The 17,660-nt window shown below is 39.8% G+C and overlaps 1 protein-coding gene across 1 annotated transcript in view; it reads left to right on the top strand.

The window, feature by feature from the left end:
• The first annotated feature begins 8,300 nt into the window (after positions 1 to 8,300).
• The window catches only part of TEX15 (testis expressed 15, meiosis and synapsis associated), an 80,381-nt gene continuing 71,021 nt past the window's right edge, over positions 8,301 to 17,660 (top strand). The window contains 1 exon segment of the mRNA XM_079909392.1: positions 8,301 to 8,399. Within this exon segment, the coding sequence (XP_079765518.1) occupies positions 8,391 to 8,399 (9 nt within the window). The 5' untranslated portion in view covers positions 8,301 to 8,390.

The raw sequence follows: 17,660 nt of genomic DNA on the forward strand, positions 1-17,660 counted from the left end.
TATGTCTTTTCTCTTCCTTCTTAGGTATATGGTCTGATACATTTTTCAATAACTTATGGGTTAGACTAGGGATTGGAGAATCAATCAATAAAATAAAATATTTATTGATGCCAAGTAAATGCCGAGAACCCTGGGTATCAAAAGTTATTCAACTGGGCTTCCCTGGTGGCACAGTGGTTGAGAGTCCGCCTGCCAATGCAGGGGACACAGGTTCATGTCCCGGTCCGGGAAGATCCCACATGCCACGGAGCAGCTGGGCCCGTGAGCCATGGTCGCTGAGCCTGCGCGTCCGGAGCCTGTGCTCCGCAACGGGGGAGGCCACAACAGTGAGAGGCCCGCGTACTGCAAAAAAAAAAAAAAAAAGTTATTCAACTAAGAGTGCCAATACAAGTAGGTCTCTTTCCAAAAAGTGAAAAACAACCCTATGGAAAAAGAAATACACATTTCTAAATAAATATAAAAAGAAGCTTGTGCTAAAACTTTAATCTTTTGTATCACTTTGTCATGATTTTGTAGGTGAAAAGATGTCTCAGAATAAGAAATTTAACTTTTTTGGCCTATTTTTTAAACTGATACAGTTCACATATCATAAAACTCACCGTTTTAACTGTACAGTTTGGTGGCTTTTAGTATAATCACTATGCTGTACACCAATACCTAATTCCAGAATATTTTTCATCACCCCCAGAAGAAACCCATATCCATTAACACTCACTCACCATCTCCCCTCTCCCTTCAGCCCCTGGCAACCACTAATCTGCTTTTGGTCTCTATGGATTTGCCTAGTCTGGACCTTTCATATACACGGCTTCTTTCACTTAGTATGATGTTTTGCAGGTTCATCCATGTTGTAGCAGGTATCAGAACTTCCCTTTTTTTAATGCCTGAATAATATTCCATTGTATGGATATACCTCATTCTGTTTATGCATTTATCAGTTAATGGATATTTGGATTTTTACTTTTTAGCTATTTTGCATAATGCTGCTGTAAACATTCATGCACAAGGTTTTTTAAATAAATAAATTTATTTATTTATTTTTGGCTGCTTTGGGTCTTCGTTGCTGCACGCGGTCTTTCTCTAGTTGCGGGGAGCGGGGACTACTTTTCATTGTGGTGCGTGGGCTTCTCATTGCGGTGGCTTCTCTTGTTGCAGAACACAGGCTCCAGGTGCACGGGCTTCAGTAGTTGTGGCACACGGGCTCAGTAGTTGTGGCTCACGGGCTCTAGAGCTCAGTAGTTGTAGCGCACGGGCTTAGTTGCTCCGTGGCATGTGGGATCTTCCCTGATCAGGGATTGAACCTGTGTTCCTTGCATTGGCAGGCGGATTCTTAACCACTGCGCCACCAGTGTAGTCCCTGGATTTTTTTTTTTTTTTTCCAAATGGAGAGTTCTGCATTTCTAAAGAGGAGATTGTTTTTTTTTTCAGTACATGGGGCCTCTCACTGCTGTAGCCTCTCCCATTGCGGAGCACAGGCTCTGGACGCGCAGGCTCAGCGGCCATGGCTCACGGGCCTAGCCACTCCGCAGCATGTGGGATCTTCCCGGACCGGGGCACGAACCCATGTCCCCTGCATTGGTAGGCGGACTCTCAACCACTGCGCTACCAGGGAAGCCCAAATGAGGAGATTTTGATTGAGCTTTTCAATGGAACATTAAGAATTGTGTAGGATGTGTGAGCCTTTCCCACAGACTGATTGGATCCTGCGTTTATTGACCCAGGCATGGGTTAGGGTGGGAGTGGGGGATTGGCCAGCACTGCTGTAATTACAGAGCCAGGGGTATACAATTTTTCAAGTTATGAACGCTGGTTTGCCCTTATGGACAGATTGCTCTGTACAGTACTGTGTGCACAGCTGCCCTCTACTGGAGAGAATGACAATTTGCCCAAGTTCATTGAAACTGGAATTAATTTCTCAAGTATTCATTTAGCATTTAACAAATATGACTATCTTGGGTTTTATGTTGAGCTTCAGGGACGCAGACATGGGGAAAACACAGTGCCTTCCCTCAAATAGCTCACAGAAAATTGGGGGAGACTCGTAAGAAAATCAGTGATTGCAGTACAGGGTTAAGTGCTATAATAGCGGTAGGCACAGACGTTATTAGATTACAGACAAAATATTGTTTATAGTCTACTTTGGCTTATTAACTGGTATGACCCCTGTTTAAAGCCTAATCTGACATAATTGTCCAAAAATTCTGGCACTTTTACCTTGGAAGTGGGCTTGACAGACAAAAAATACAAGACACCCAGTTAAATTTGAATTTCAGGTAAATATCACATACTTATACTGAAAAACTACTTCTTGTTTATCTGAAATTCAAATTTAACTGGGCATCCTGTATTTTTATTTGTTTATTGTTTGCTAAATCTGACCACCTCCCCACCATGATTTGTCCGAGGACTCCAGGGATTTAGTAAGTACAGAGGGGCCACTTTTGCTTTGGGAAGGCTATGTAGAGAAAAACCTGAGTGATCGCCTACTAGTGGACTGTCCTTTTCTGCAGCCGATGCGTCTGTCACTGCCAATGCCACTCCTGTCACTCCACTGTACCACTGAAACAGCACTTCCTGCATTACCTCTGCACCCTTGCTTATGTTCGTGATAGAGCCACTGATCATCTAGCTTCGTGGAGAAGTCTTTTTCTCCAGTTTTCTGTTCCAAGCTTGTGCTCCTAAGGTTACACAGCCCCATTGTAACTCTGGGGTAATCCCATACTGTCTGGAAGAGCTTCCACACTCAGGCCAGGCTGAGAATAGATGCTGGCCACTGTCACCACACTCTCTCTTCCTTTATACGGTGCTCATCCTTGGGGGTCCTTCAGGGAGTTATCCTTTCAGCATATCCTGGTGGGGACTATCTCAGTTCATCAGAGAAGTTTTATATTGACTCTAAAGTTAGTCAAGGCCTCCCACTCCTTGCTCTCAGGAAGCTCACTGGTTCTAGATTAAATGTGCACGTTTTCTCCCCAAAGTCAAGATTTTCACACAAGAGGGTATTGGGAGATGCAGCCATTTTTAAGTCATGGAAAATTTACCACTACACTCTTCCCCTAGGGAACGGGGTGCATATTTGTCTTGCAAATACAGAACTACTCAAGTGATTCTTTCTAGGTCATTTACTATATGGAGAAGATGCTGGAAACTTTTACATGGTAGCTTTCTTGCTGGGAAATTAATAATTAATCATTCAAGAGAAAATATCATTTCTTTGGATTAAAGTTCACAGCATTTGTTGAGTAGCTTTTTCAAGTGCCCAGTACTGCCCTGAAACTACAGTAATTAGCTTACAAAATGTCAAAGACCTGAACTTATGAAGGTTCATTGTTAGGTACTTAAAACTTTGACAAATAAACTGCCTCTACTTTTGGAATTTGGTAAGAAAATTACTTGCTCTTTTCAAATTTCCACTCAGTGTGGTACAGTGGAAAGGAGGTGGGTTTTAAGAGCCAAAGATCTTAGATTTGAATTCTTGCTCTATCGCTTATTAGCTGTATGTGCTTAGGAAATTCTTTCATCTGAGCCTCAGATTCTCCAACTGTAAAATGAAATTAACAGCATTTTTCAGGATTGTTGTGAAGATTACCTGAGAATATACGTAAAGGGCACAGTGTCTGGTAACATATACAAAGCATAGTGTCTGTCCAAAAATATTTACTGAAATCCTTAAGGACTAGAAAATATTCAACAGAAAATCAACTTGATCCAACCATTTGAAAGCATCATAAGTTAGTTTTATCTTGTCTCAGTGTTGGGGAAAGAAAGAGTGAGAGGAAAGAACAAACCAATATGTCTTGATGCAAAGATGTTTTGGGTTAAAACCCAGTTGCACAAACAAACTAACCATGAAATCTATTCGGAAAGTGGCACTGTCTTTCTCTCTAGAAAGACACTGATTCTTTCAATAACCCATTCCTCTTCAATCTCATTTCACATGGAGTACAACGTGTGGGGAATAAGTGATTTCTTAATAGGAAGAAAACAATATTATTTACTTACAAATATTTAATAAAGTAATAGCTGTGTGACTTTGGGCAACTTACTTAACATCTGTGACCTCAGTTTCCAGAATCTCTGAAGTCCTTGCCAACTCTAAAACATGCTATTTTGCATGCCTGGGGTGTAGATTCCACTTAAAGTTCACCATTACCTTGGTAAAATCCTGCTCTTATTGCTAACCCTACAGCTTTTTTTTTTTTTTTTGCGGTACGCGGGCCTCTCACTGTTGTGGCCCCTCCCGTTGCGGAGCACAGGCTCCAGACGCGCAGGCTCAGCGGCCATGGCTCACGGGCCTAGCCGCTCCGCGCGGCATGTGGGATCTTCCCGGACCGGGGCACGAACCCGTGTCCCCTGCATCGGTAGGCGGACTCTCAACCACTGCGCCACCAGGGAAGCCCTTAAGCTTAACTCTTAAGCTTAGTGTTGGAACACTTAAAAAATCTTAAGAATAGCCTTACAAATCTTATTATTTGATTTATAAATGTAGTAAATTATAAAAATTACTCTAAAGGGCGTTTGTTAAACATTTAGTCCTATTTATAAACTTAGATAATCGAACTTATTCTTTGACTTGCACTTATAAATTTAAGGTACTCAACATTTTTCCTATGTATTAGTTGTGTGACAAACTTTCCCAAGTATTAAATAATTTTTATAATGCTAAAAATTTAAACATAGGATGAGATTATAAACCAATAGACTGTGGTAAAAAGGAAGCAGGTAGAAATAGAAATTGAATTAGTTGCCAAGTGGAAGAAATGGCAGAGTTTTCATTTGTGACAATTAGAACGAACAAGTTCTATTATTATTTAGTTAACAAAAGTATCTGTACCTGCCAAAACACTAGAGGAGAACAAAAGAAAATGTAATCCATGTATCAAAAGATATAAAACAAACAAAAAACCCAACAAAAATGCATGAAAAATAGCATTAAAAAAAGATGACTAATGTCAGTTATACCTACAAAGGTTTTGCATCCCTTTTTAAAAAGAAATTAACAAGGAATAAAATTTAATTACACACTGTTTATTAAAAATAGGTAAACCAAATAACACAGAAAAGTAAAAGAAATAAGATGCAAATGTTAACAGTAAAAAGGAATAGCAATAATAATACCAATTAAAGCAGAATTTAAGGAAGAAAGAAACATTTAATGTGATAAAGAGATTCATCTTATTTTGAGAAAAGATCCAATATACATGAAAATATAATCTTCATAAAGCTTTATGTACTAAATAATATGAAATGGCCATAAATTCAAGGAGAAATTGATAGAAGCACATTTCTCTGAGTGCACATTTCTCTGATTTCTTGGAAAAATCAAAAGGCAAAAACAATAAGTTGGAAAAAAAGAATTGAATGTTCTAATTAATGATTTGTAAGGTATGTGTATGCTAAACTTTGTACACTACAGAACACAGCAATAGGAACTTTATGAATATTAACACATCTTAGGCTACATAAAAAACCCCAATAAATTCCCCAAAGTTGCACAGATCATATTTTCTGACTGTGTTGTTATTAAACTGGGAAATAAGAACAGAAAAAACAACTTCTAAATCACTTGGAAATTTAAAAGGCTTCCAAAATAACTCTTGACATAAAATTAAAAATGTAAACGCAAATTATTTAGAAAATAACAATAATGAAAATACTATACATAAAAATTCATAGGATGAAGCCAATGTATGACCTCAGAGGCTGACTCAGTCTTTTTTTTTTTTCTTAAATATATTTATTTATTTTTGGCTGCGTTGGGTCTTCATTGCTGCGCGCAGGCTTTCTCTAGTTGCAGCGATCTGGGGCTACTCTTTGTTGCGGTGCGCGGGCGCCTCATTGTGGTGGCTTCTCTTATTGTGGGGCACGGGCTATAGGTGCGTGGGCTTCAGTAGTTGTGGCACATGGGCTCAGTAGTTGTGGCTCACGGGCTCTAGAGCACAGGCTCAGTACTTATGGTGCAAGGGCTTAGTTGTTCCGTGGCATGTGGGATCTTCCCAGATCAGGGCTCGAACCCATGTTCCTTGCATTAGCAGGTGGATTCTTAACCACTGCGCCACCAGGGAAGTCCCCAGACTCACAGTCTTAAAAACATTTTCTTAATATGAAAAATAAGATGAAAATAAACTAACCAAACCAAGAAGACAACAGAAAATAAATAAATCTAAGAAAATGATAGGGAATAAAACAAAAATTAATTTTTAGGTAATAAAAAATAAATGGTAGATTATTTTTTCTTCAGAACTTGAAATTCTTTAGATTTCAAAAAGGAAACAAAGATGGGAATTGAGGGACTAGAAACTAAAGTCATAGGTTTGATATAGTTATATAGTGTTCACAAGATAATTCTTTTTTCAGTTTCATTGTAGCACTCTATCTTTGTCCTTTCTATTCACTATTAAAAATAGTATCTATTTTTCCCCTACTGATTACATATGTTCATTGTATGAAATTTTGAGGTTAGAGAAATGCATAATGAAGAAAATAGTCACCTATAGCTCTGCAACACACTGACTTCAATGGAAATCACTTTTTTGCTTTTCTGATATTTTAAGTATGTAAGTATGCATCCCTAAATGTGAGTTTAGTTTTACCCATTTTGAACAGTATATAAATGGAAATTCACAGTATATATTCTTTTCTAACTTCTTTCCCTCAACGTGAAATTCATCTATGTTGCTGCATATAAGTGTAGTTGATTCTGTTTTCATTGCTTTTAAATATACCAGTAGATGAATATACCACAATTTTTGTTGATGGATATTTGGGTTGTTTCCAGTACTATTATGAATGTATGGCTATTATGGCTAATATGGCTAATTATGAATAGTGTTGGTATGAAATTCTTATACATGTCCCTTGGGTGTAAAGTCCTAGGAGTACAGTTGCTGAATACCCTAATTCTTAAGTTTAAGAGGAGGGATAGGGTCAATGAACGAGAAAATGGGAAACAGATTAATTTTGAACATTTGTTTATTGACAAAATAGATTAAGAGGAATAATAAAATTTTATTTCACATGGAATAAAACCGGAGCTTAAAATAATTTTTAGAAATAGCATTTTCCAGGCACATAAACATAAAGCTGTTCTTACCATTTTAGGGGAAGTCACATATCTGGGAATCTGATGAAGTTATAGAATCTTTTCCCACTAAATTGGACTTAATCATTTCCATTTTCATATAGCTTTTGTGTGTTCACATATTCCTGAAGCTCCTCTTTCAAGTTAAAACAAACATACAAACAAAAACCCTGCTGTAGACTGAATTTTAAAAAATTATCTATGATACGCTACATTCAAGTTGTAAAACACACTTAAAATGTGCCTTATGATAAGTGATTACTGGGAAATGGGATGGTGCATCATTTGGGTTCCCTGTTTCAAAGTCTTCACCCATGAATAGCGAAGGACGCTTCAGGCCTGCGACTGTGAAATTAAATGTAAGTGACTGGACTGGAGTAGCTGGATTCTATGATCTACACAGCCCTTGAATCTGGCTGTAATAGGCCATGCTATAATTAATGCAAGGAGTCTTTAAAATCTTGTCATTTTAGCTCCCCCAAACTTGGTGTGAAGTGTTTGCTACCTCCAAGCTCAAGCCTTCCAGCTAAGGCAGTTGGCTTTTAGCTGTAGAACATATATAGTTCTTTGAAAACTTTGTGAATTACAAAGTCATCAAAAAATGTACCGGAATGGCCCCTTCATTTAAGTATTGCGGATGCCTGGAAGCTTACTTAAGCAACGCCCACTCTATTCAGTTTTTTTTTTTTTTTTTTTTTGCGTTACGCGGGCCTCTCACCGCTGTGGCCTCTCCCGTTGCGGAGCACAGGCTCCGGACGCGCAAGCTCAGCGGCCATGGCTTCCGGGCCTAGCCGCTCCGCTGCACGTGGGATCCTCCCAGACCGGGGAACGACCCCGTGTCCCCTGCATCGGCAGGCGGACTCTCAACCACGGCGCCACCAGGGAAGGCCCTCTATTCAGTTTTATGGAGGAGAACCCAGGCCTTCATCAGAGTCGAAAGGATATCAGTAGCAAGTATAGACCGTTCATTTAGTCATCCCAGAAACGTTTATCTAAGGCCTCCTATATGCAAATACAGTACTCGCTAAACACTCATTTCACGTTGGGACACCAACCAGTGTGCGGAGTCCTTCCGCCTCCCACTACCCCCTCCCCTCCCCGCTCCCCCTCTGGTTTCCCTCTACAGGGTCTCTGGCTCCGCCCACTGCGCAGGCGCAGACGTAACCTCTTGCGCGAACAGACGCCACCGCGTGCGCACACGTGCCTGAGGAACGCCCCTTCGTTCCTGAAGTTTCCTCAGGTGCCGGAGAAAGAAGTTCGGTTTCGTCTTGGAAATGTAGATTCTGAGGAACTGTCTGGGCAAAGAAGGATGCTCAAGGTTTGTGGGGAATGTGGCGGATGCGGTGAGGCGATTTAGAAGCTAGCAAGGTTTCAGGTTGAATTGAAGGGAGAATGTTAATGATCATGAAGTGCAGGATTTGCACCCAAAGGTGCGGCCTCTGAGGGGCGTGGACGCCCCGACACTGAAAGTGAAATGTTATCTTCTCTCGGATGAGCTAGTTCGCACGCTCGCGCCCCTCTGCTGGGTTCCAAGAGCCACTGAAGTAGCCCGACGCCTGGGTTAGCAGCTAGGGACGCTGAGGCAGCGGGAGGGGAAAGCCCCACAGCTTGGCCGTGGCCTCGCCCCCGCCCCCTGGATCCTCGGTTCCCAGTAGCCCAAAGGCGGAAGGGGGCGCTTGGAATCCTCGGTGCCTCCGCGCGCAGCCTGATGTGGCCAAAGTTCTACTCATTTAGTTCCGGGCTGCGGACACTCGGGCGCGGCTTCTCGGGGTCGGGGGGTGGGGGTGGGGGGCTCCTGCTGGGCGCGGCTTCGCCGGGGACCGCCCACCCGGGGGCCGCAATGTCGGGCTTACGCGCGACACGCGGCCCCGGGAGCGCGGAGACTGGGAAGGCCGACCGGGTGACGGCTGGTTTCGCGGCGCCGCGAGGCGCTGAGCTGCCCGGGCCTCCCCGGCCGTCCACGCGCTGCGTCGCCAGCTAGCAGAGCCCGCGCTCACGCTGATGCCCGCCGGCGCTGGCCTCCCGCTGTCTCGCTGCAGGAGCGGGTGGTCGTGGGGGCGCTTGGGTAGGCGAGGGCGGCTCGGGAGCGGGGCGCGGGGGGCGTTGGGGCTCCGGCGAGGGGTGAGCAGCCCCGACGTGCGGGCGGACCTAACGCGCCCGGGGATGCGGCCGTCGCGTGTTCGGGGCGCTTTGGCCGTTGTAAGGGCTGAATGGAGGGTTTGCGAGGCTGCTTCGCCTCGTTAGCTCTTGACTCCTGGGTTCAGCTCTTTGAACGTCCTGAAACTTGTGGATCCCACGGTAGTGTGCGTGCACAAAACGTCTCCTGGCTGCCAGGTAGCTTAGTATGAGCCACTTACTAAACCCAGCCCTACTCAGATCTTTTAAGGCCGTTTCCATCCTTTCCATGCTTGGGGTTGAATTTACTCCACTTATTTGGAATGCTTGGTTTGGGGGTACCCGGCCGCCGTGGTGGCCGTGTGGAAAAAACCGTTTAGTAATGTTACAGAAAACGGAAAGGCTGAGGTTACTGGTAACTGTAAGGCTTTAAAAGATACCACAGTACCCTTCCACTTTTAAAAATTGGGGATTCCACGTGCATCGTGAAGCGTCCCAACTCTGTGAGTTCATTATTTGCTTTTGGGGCTGACAGATGAATATGGGACTGTTTCAAAGGACAAAGTCGACGTGGCACAAACTTTAAGTGTTTGAATTCCGTCTTTGACAGTGTGTTAAGCGTGTTTGTGTAGAGGGACTAGAAATAGTACAGGCTTTAAGTGTCCTTGAGTTCACATTTAGAAAATGGTTAATTTTATTTATGAGGTACTCTAAACAGGTTTTAGACTTCATTCAAAAGACATTGTTGATTGGAAAGGAGGGTACGTTTTAAGATTTGAGGCCCAAGGGGGATCGGAGGAGTGGAATCAGTGTGTAGAGACATTTTCAATACTGTGTCATTGCTCACTGTTTTAAAAGCTTCTAATTAAAACAAAAACAACTCTACTTTTTTGCTCAGATACTTAAAAATCCCAACCTTACCCAATCATAAAGATGTCAGAATTTGGAAAGAATGGCTAAGTGTCTTGAATACCCATGCACATTTTCTTTTTAAAAATGTATTGAAGAATTCATATGACTAGGGAAAAATAGGAATTATCCGTAGAGGTCAGCTGTTGAACAATAGGAAAAATAGCATAACTTTTATTTACGTTTTCTGGAATTTTAACTCTAGTGGCTAGTGATCATTTCACCTTTAGTGTATTTTTCAGCCGTTTTTTATTTTTATAGTTTAATATGTTAAAAATGTTTTTACTATTTCACAGTATATACGTATGGAATCATAATGTTGTACACCTGAAAGTGATATGTTACGTCAGTTATAGCTCAATATATGTCAATTATTTATAAAAATTACAGAAGCAGTAAAGTATAATTATCGTACTTTTATTAATGAAATATTATTGTACTTTTACTCAAGAGCAAGTTACCTGAGGATCACTTTTTCTCTCAGTACACCAACTAGTGTACAGGGGCACTTGTAAATTATAAAGTTATGTTTTATTATGCTGAAGGATATACTGTACCTGGGTTGCAAAATTTTTAATTTAGGGGAAACAGTCACCATTTTCACAGTACTTGAAGATTAATTTTAGAAAACTGGCAATTAGGAGTTTTGGTAAACGTATTACTTTGGTTTGCTTTTGCTGTGTTCCTATTTCTTTTCTCATTTATTTAAAAACATCTGTGCTTTCACGAAGGATGATTTGGGGGTTTGAAGTGCCTGCATGGTTTTCTGTCAGATCAAAAACCGTGATTGTGTTGCACAGTTGGAATTGGTTTTCCTCTAAATCTTACCGTTTTTTCAGTTCATATTTTGTTACTTATCCTTATTTATCAAAAAGTAACTTCTTTTGGTTCAACAAATATTTCCAGAGCACCAGTGTTCTATTTATTGATCTGATATGTTTATAAGTAATATTCTAGGGTAGTTGGTTTTTACTTTGTAATGCTTTGGTTTTTTATGGAATTTATTTATTTAAATATATTTTATTTATTTTTGGCTGTGTTGGGTCTTCGTTGCTGCACGTGGGCTTTCTCTAGTTGCGGCGAGCGGGGGCTACTGTTCGTTGCGGTGCGCGGGCTTCTCACTGCGGTGGCTTCTCTTGTGGAGCACGGGCTCTAGGTGCGCAGGTTTCAGTAGTTGTGGCGCACGGGCTTTGTTGCTCCATGGCATGTGGGATCTTCGCAGACCAGGGATCGAACCCGTGTCTTCTGCATTGGCAGGCGGATTCTTAACCGCTGTGCCACCAGAGAAGCACTGTAATGCTTTGTTTTCTAAAGTTAGTTCAGTAGTAGAGTTAGATTGTCAGAACTTAACTTTTTTAGAAGTATCTCTATTTTATGAGGTGAGGTAAAGTTGCACAACAAGCTAAGCAAAGTTTAGAAAATTTTAAACACATGTATAGAATAAATTTGATGATTGCTTTAATGAGCAAGTTTGCCTGTTAAGATAGTCCCTGAAGTCTGGTAGCAACTCTGTATGCTTGGAATGTATAATCCACAGAATGCAAAGCCTTTGTAATTACTGCTCTTCAAAACTAATGATAGCTGCTCCTGAGGGTCTGCCTTTAATTACAACAGCTGAGACTCTGGCAAAGCTGCAACTACAGCTTTGGCTTTCAGCAGTGCGGCTGTGACTATATGTGGACGATTAAATCCTTATCAGAACCTAATTTTCCTTTTTGGATAGCTTTGGTAGTGCTTATTAGACCCTAGATATACAAAAAATATTTCGATTTTTAAGTTTCTCTGAGAGGTTTACTGTAATTCAACTTGAGGATTTTGAGGGCAATAATGCAATAGAGAAAATCACTGATTTGAGTATCTAGCTTGTCAGAATGGAAATCTAAAATCTCCTATGGGAGCACACACGCCTCAAGATGGGGAAATACTTTCCTTTTGCCAATGAAGCTAAAACAACATTTCCTTTACACTTTTCTAAGCATAAGCTTGTTAGCACTGGTATATTTACAGGTTGAGCAGCAAGACTGCAAAGTGTGGGCGGGGCCGGGGGGGGATGAAAATGACTAAATGGCATTTTTTATATTAAATCAGGGACCATTATAATTCTCTCATTTAGAAATTCTTAACTTGGGATAAATGGACTTCAGTGATTACTTGAAGCCCCTAATTCTTTGCAAAAAATGAGTAAATTGTGTTAATTTTTGTTGAGGAAAAGACACATGGCTTTTTCAGACTTTCTAAAGGGTATGAGACTCCCTCCCCCCAAAACAAATTTAGCAACCATGAGAGAGGTTGTTTTTAGAAGAATCCATTTGCAGTTTTATAAACTAAAATAGCTAGTTTGTAGCAGAGCTAAGGCCTCAAGCCTAGGTTTTTGACTGACAATCCTTTGCTTTTTCCGTTGATCCACATTTATTGCATCTTGTAGTGACCTCTTTTTTGATAGGGCAGTGTCCTGTACTCTGTGACTTACAAGTAAAGCCTTGTTTAGAGAGATCTTTAAAGCTCACATAAGCATTTTAATGCTTGATCTCAACAGAAACCATGAGCAAAAAATAAATTGTCATTTGTAAAGGGAGATATGAACAAATACTTCTTAATATAGATGAAAACATAACCTCAATTTTGTGCCATTAGTATAATTGAACAAATCCAAAAAGGACAAAGCTTTTATAAAGTCAGATTCTTTGCGAGTAGAATTGCATATTGTAGTGGTGGTCGGGGAAGTCTGTAAGCCCTTTGAGCTTGGAATGATAATCTTACTTAAGGTTTATACATCCTTTACATTCTCTGAGGTGTGTTTGTGTGACATCATATTTAGCCAAGGAATAGGAAGCAACTTCAATGAACCGCAAAAGACCAAGTTTTAAAAGCTCCACAAAGCCATCTTCTCTCTGTCTCTAGAAGACCCAAATGTTATGTTTGCAGGTGTCTTTCAAGCCCATTCCAATCAACTAAACCTACTATTTTAGTTTCTCCAAAGTTACTGTTTGCCTACCCATCTGAGGTATTTAGCCCATACAAATACAAGCGCTTTATATATGCTTGTTCTCTCTTAAGGCTGGAAAGAGAATAGGGCTTTACAGGTCAATAAATAGTGTATCTAGTTGAAAAAGAATGGAGGAATGTTAGATGATTAGTATTAAACTCTAAAGATTAAAAAATTACACCTCCTTATGTGATTAAACATGCACCGATAATAGCCAACACTTAACATAGCACTTTTATAAAGCAGACATTTTTCTACATGTTGTGTATATTAATTTAGTTAACCAGTACAACAGGAGAGTGTCAATTAACTGAATTAACTGAGTTGATATTTATTAGTTTTCCTATTTTTATATATGAAGAAACTGGGGCACAGAGATTAGGTAAGTGGTCCAAAGTTGCACAGATAGTAAGAGGCAGAACAGGATTTGACCAGGTGATCTGGCTTTACCAGACTGCCCTAAAAATATTTATTTCTGATCTATGGCATAAGTTAAATAATTTTCCTCTAAAAACAATCTATCTGAGCCACTTATGCTAAATTTGCTGAGTCTGAAGAAAAGCTAATGGTACATTATTCTGTCTTGGTCACCTTGATATTTATACACTATCCAAAAGTGGCATTGAAAGTCTAGTAAAAGAATAGCATCAACGAAGTCAAGAAAACTGAACCAAGTTCATTCTCTGTCTAAGGTGCTGTGACTCGTATTCTAGTTCCTTTTTTTCTGAGAACTCGATAATATTCAAGGTTTGCCTACAGGTTTCTTTGAAGTCTTTTTAAGTTTCCAGTCTATCTACTTGGTGTTATACCCACCAGGTGTATTTTAGTATTTTAGACATTGCATGATTAAACGGCTTCTACAGAATTTTGAGAAGCCTGTTTGTTACTAGAGTTAGGGAGAGTCTTAAAATGAATGAGATGTTATAAATAGACATATTATGATCTATTCTTTTTTATTGAAGTATAATTGATGTATGACTGTGTAAGTTACAGGTGTACAATATAGTGATTCACAATTTTTAAAGATTATACTCCAGTTACAATTATTATAAAATATCGGTTATATTCCCTATGTTGTACAGTATATCCTTGCAGCTTATCTTATACCTAACAGTTTAATCCCCTACCCCTGTATCGCCCCTCCCCTCTTGCCTCTCCCCACTGGTAACCACTAGTTTGTTCTTTATATATAAAGATCTATTCTAATGTTAGTAAGTATGCACATTTATTAGTCTGTTGCCAATACAAAAGAAGATTGGATAATTGACAGTTGTTACCTTCTCAAATTTAAATATGGGGAAAAATGACTAATTTTTAAATGAACATTCTGCCTCTTCATGAGAAGGATGTATAATTAGATAAATTTATTTAGGAATTATAATTGCATATTATTGTTTTCTGGGCATGACTCCGTTACAAATATACATAGTTCAATATTAATTATGTTTAAAAAAATTTTTGTACCTTATTTTTCTGGCCTCAGCCATACATTTACTTTTAGGTTCAGCGGACATATTAGGTGAATAATGATTGGTAGCTATATTTTCCATACCAAGATGTGTAGAAAATTAAACTACTGTTGAATTTTTTGGACCTATACAGAAAGATAGCCTAATATTTTTAATGAGCTTAATATTTTTAATTTTAATGAGCTTAATATTTTGAATATTTTTGATGAGAACATCTTGAATACCAAGAATGATTCAGTGAACAGTTCATTGATCTTAGAGGGCAATCTGACAAATACTCTTGGTTTTTAACTAGAAAACAATCCAGTGCAGGAGGAAAAGCTGATTCAGTCCTAGTTAGACATTTATCTAGCAATGCCTCATATGTTACCGATACAGTTATTTTTCCTACATAAATAAAAATGAATTGTGTGGATTTTAGATCTGACCGATTTAATTTAATTTAATTTTTTGAATTTTATTTTATTTATTTATACAGCAGGTTTTTATTATTTATTTTATACATATTATATATACATATACATACATATTATACATCTATTTCATACATATTATACATACATATACATACATATTATACATACACATACATATATGTCAGTGTCAATCCCAATCTCCCGATTCATCCCGCCACTTTCCCCCCTTGGTGTAGATCTGACCAATTTTAGAGATTACTTTGCTGATAGAGAAAGTAACTGATAAGCTTTCTACAAGGATTAAATAGGGTGCTCTTATTCTTTCTCTTCCAAGGGTATTATGTTTTTAATCCCCTTGAAAGTTGTATGTCATTATCATTAATCATTTGATTAGTCCTTTTGTATTTCCCTAATGTCTTTTAAAAAGTCTCACAGCCATAGTAGATTAGCTGCTAATCTTATCCCCTTGCTTTTACAACAATTCCCTAATTCCTTTTGCATGTTATTTCCACCTGCTGAGTAGAGAATGCACTCAGCTTGGGGTTATATTGATTGATTGATCTAGTCTTCATCTTTCACAGCCTGGTAACACAATTAACTTCCATATTTTACATCCTTCCAGCAACACCTCTAATTTCCAGGATTTTGGCCAAGCACTCATCTCTCTGTTTATATCTGCATAGGGGGGACAAGAAGTGACTTTAAGCAGGCAAGGTGGCAACTTTCTTGCTGTTGTCATTTGCTTTTCACTGTGTTTACAATACAGTGAGTTTCAGTAATTTAGAGGAAGGCATTCTTAGCAGTAGCAGTTACTTTCTCTTTGTGTTTGTCTATAAATATTATAAAACAAGGTTGATATGGAGGATAAGGGTAGATAATCCATTTACGTAATCCAGGTTATCTTCCTTGTTATGGAATAGGTTGCAAGTTATCATTTGCTAATTTACTCCATGGTTGAGTGATTCTGTTTAGGTCAGTCCAGTCAGAATTTGGGCATTTGAGAAGATTGAAGGAAGGACTAAAGACTGGAGGATCGAGTTAGTGAAGAGTTGATCTGTTTTCTCACCTTTGTAGCCACAATGACCTTGACCTCTTTGTGGAACCTGACCTATTTTTCTCAAAACTTCTAGACCCTAAAGGGAAAGGAACCAGGGGACCCTGAAGCCTTGGGGGCCCCTTAACCTTAATTATCCCCCTGTTGAAAAGCAGCTGGACTAGAAGTACTCTTTCCCATAGCCTAGGCTCTTGGGATAGTCTGTAAAGCATGTAAATTACTTTTAGCTTTACTGTCACTTGACTATGTATAATTAGGTAGATACAGGCTTTTCCTTGGGCCCAGAGGGAGAGCCTGCGCCAAATTTTTAGAGAAGTCCATCCACATGGGACAGAATATTAAAACAAGATTCGGGGGCTTCCCTGGTGGCGCAGTGGTTGAGAGTCCGCCTGCCAATGCAGGGGACACAGGTTCGTGCCCCGGTCCGGGAAGATCCCACATGCCGCGGAGCGGCTGGACGCGTGAGCCATGGCTGCTGAGCCTGCGCGTCCAGAGCCTCTGCTCCGCAATGGGAGAGGCCACAACAGTGAGAGGCCCACGTACGGCAAAAAAAAAAAAAAAAAAAAAAAAAAAAACAAGATTCGGATTTCTGAGTCAGAACAAAATCATGGAAATGTTTGAGGACTAGTTTTTGCTTCTAGTTTAGGAAATCCCTCATATTGGAGTTTCATTGATCCAACATAGACAACTGATCGTGGGTTATCTTGATAAAATTGTTAAATGACACATAGTTTAAAAAGTAATCTCTCTCTTGCCTGTTCTATTTGCCCTGAGGGCGACAGACTAAATCCCAGCAATAAATATAAATGAGTAAGTCTTGAGAAATGTGCTGGTAATCCTTAGACGTTCCCTTTGTGGAGTGCCCAAATTTTATTGTGCCTGACCATCTAGATTGGGGGTTCTCAAAATGTGGTTCCTGGACCATCAGCATCACCTGGGAATTTATTAGAAATAGAAATTTGGGGGCCTCAGCTCAGACATAATGAATTGGAAACTCTGGAGATGGGACCTAGGAATCTGTGTTTTAATAAGCCGACCAGGTGATTCTGATACATGTTAAAAGCTGGAGAACCACTAATCCTAGATCATCAGGGATAACATGGTTTTTTTGCTTTGTTAGTCCATTGCTTCAATATAAATACCAATTACTCATGTGGGTATTACTGCCTATGTGTACTCCAAGAATAGGCAGTTTGTGTTATTAGTATTGCATTGAATGGTACCCAAAATAAAATTGTTGGTGGCTTTCAGAGTTCTTTTCTATTTCCTTGTCTTTTCATCCTGCTGAGTGCCTGGAACAAGGTAGCTGCTTGTTATATACTTGTTAAATGAATAACTGTCTCCCTTCCCTTCCCAGAAAGCAAAACCACATTCTTTTAAAATTTCTTTTGGATTCTTTCTCTGCAGGAGCATTAAGTCTGAAAGTGAGGTTCCCAGTTAAGAGCATTTCTTTCTCCTAATAGTGATACTGGTTGAAAGAGATTGCTAATACTAAAAAGAAAAAGTGAAAGAAAGGAACAGTTGTTAACGTAGCTGATTGGATGCTTTCCTCAGCATTATCTACCAGTAGTTCTCAAACTTAGCTTACATCAGAATCACCTGGAGAACTTGTCCAATCACGATTGCTGGT

This window comes from Stenella coeruleoalba (genome assembly GCF_951394435.1).
Source record: "Stenella coeruleoalba genome assembly, chromosome: 21".
Lineage (NCBI taxonomy): Eukaryota > Metazoa > Chordata > Mammalia > Artiodactyla > Delphinidae > Stenella > Stenella coeruleoalba.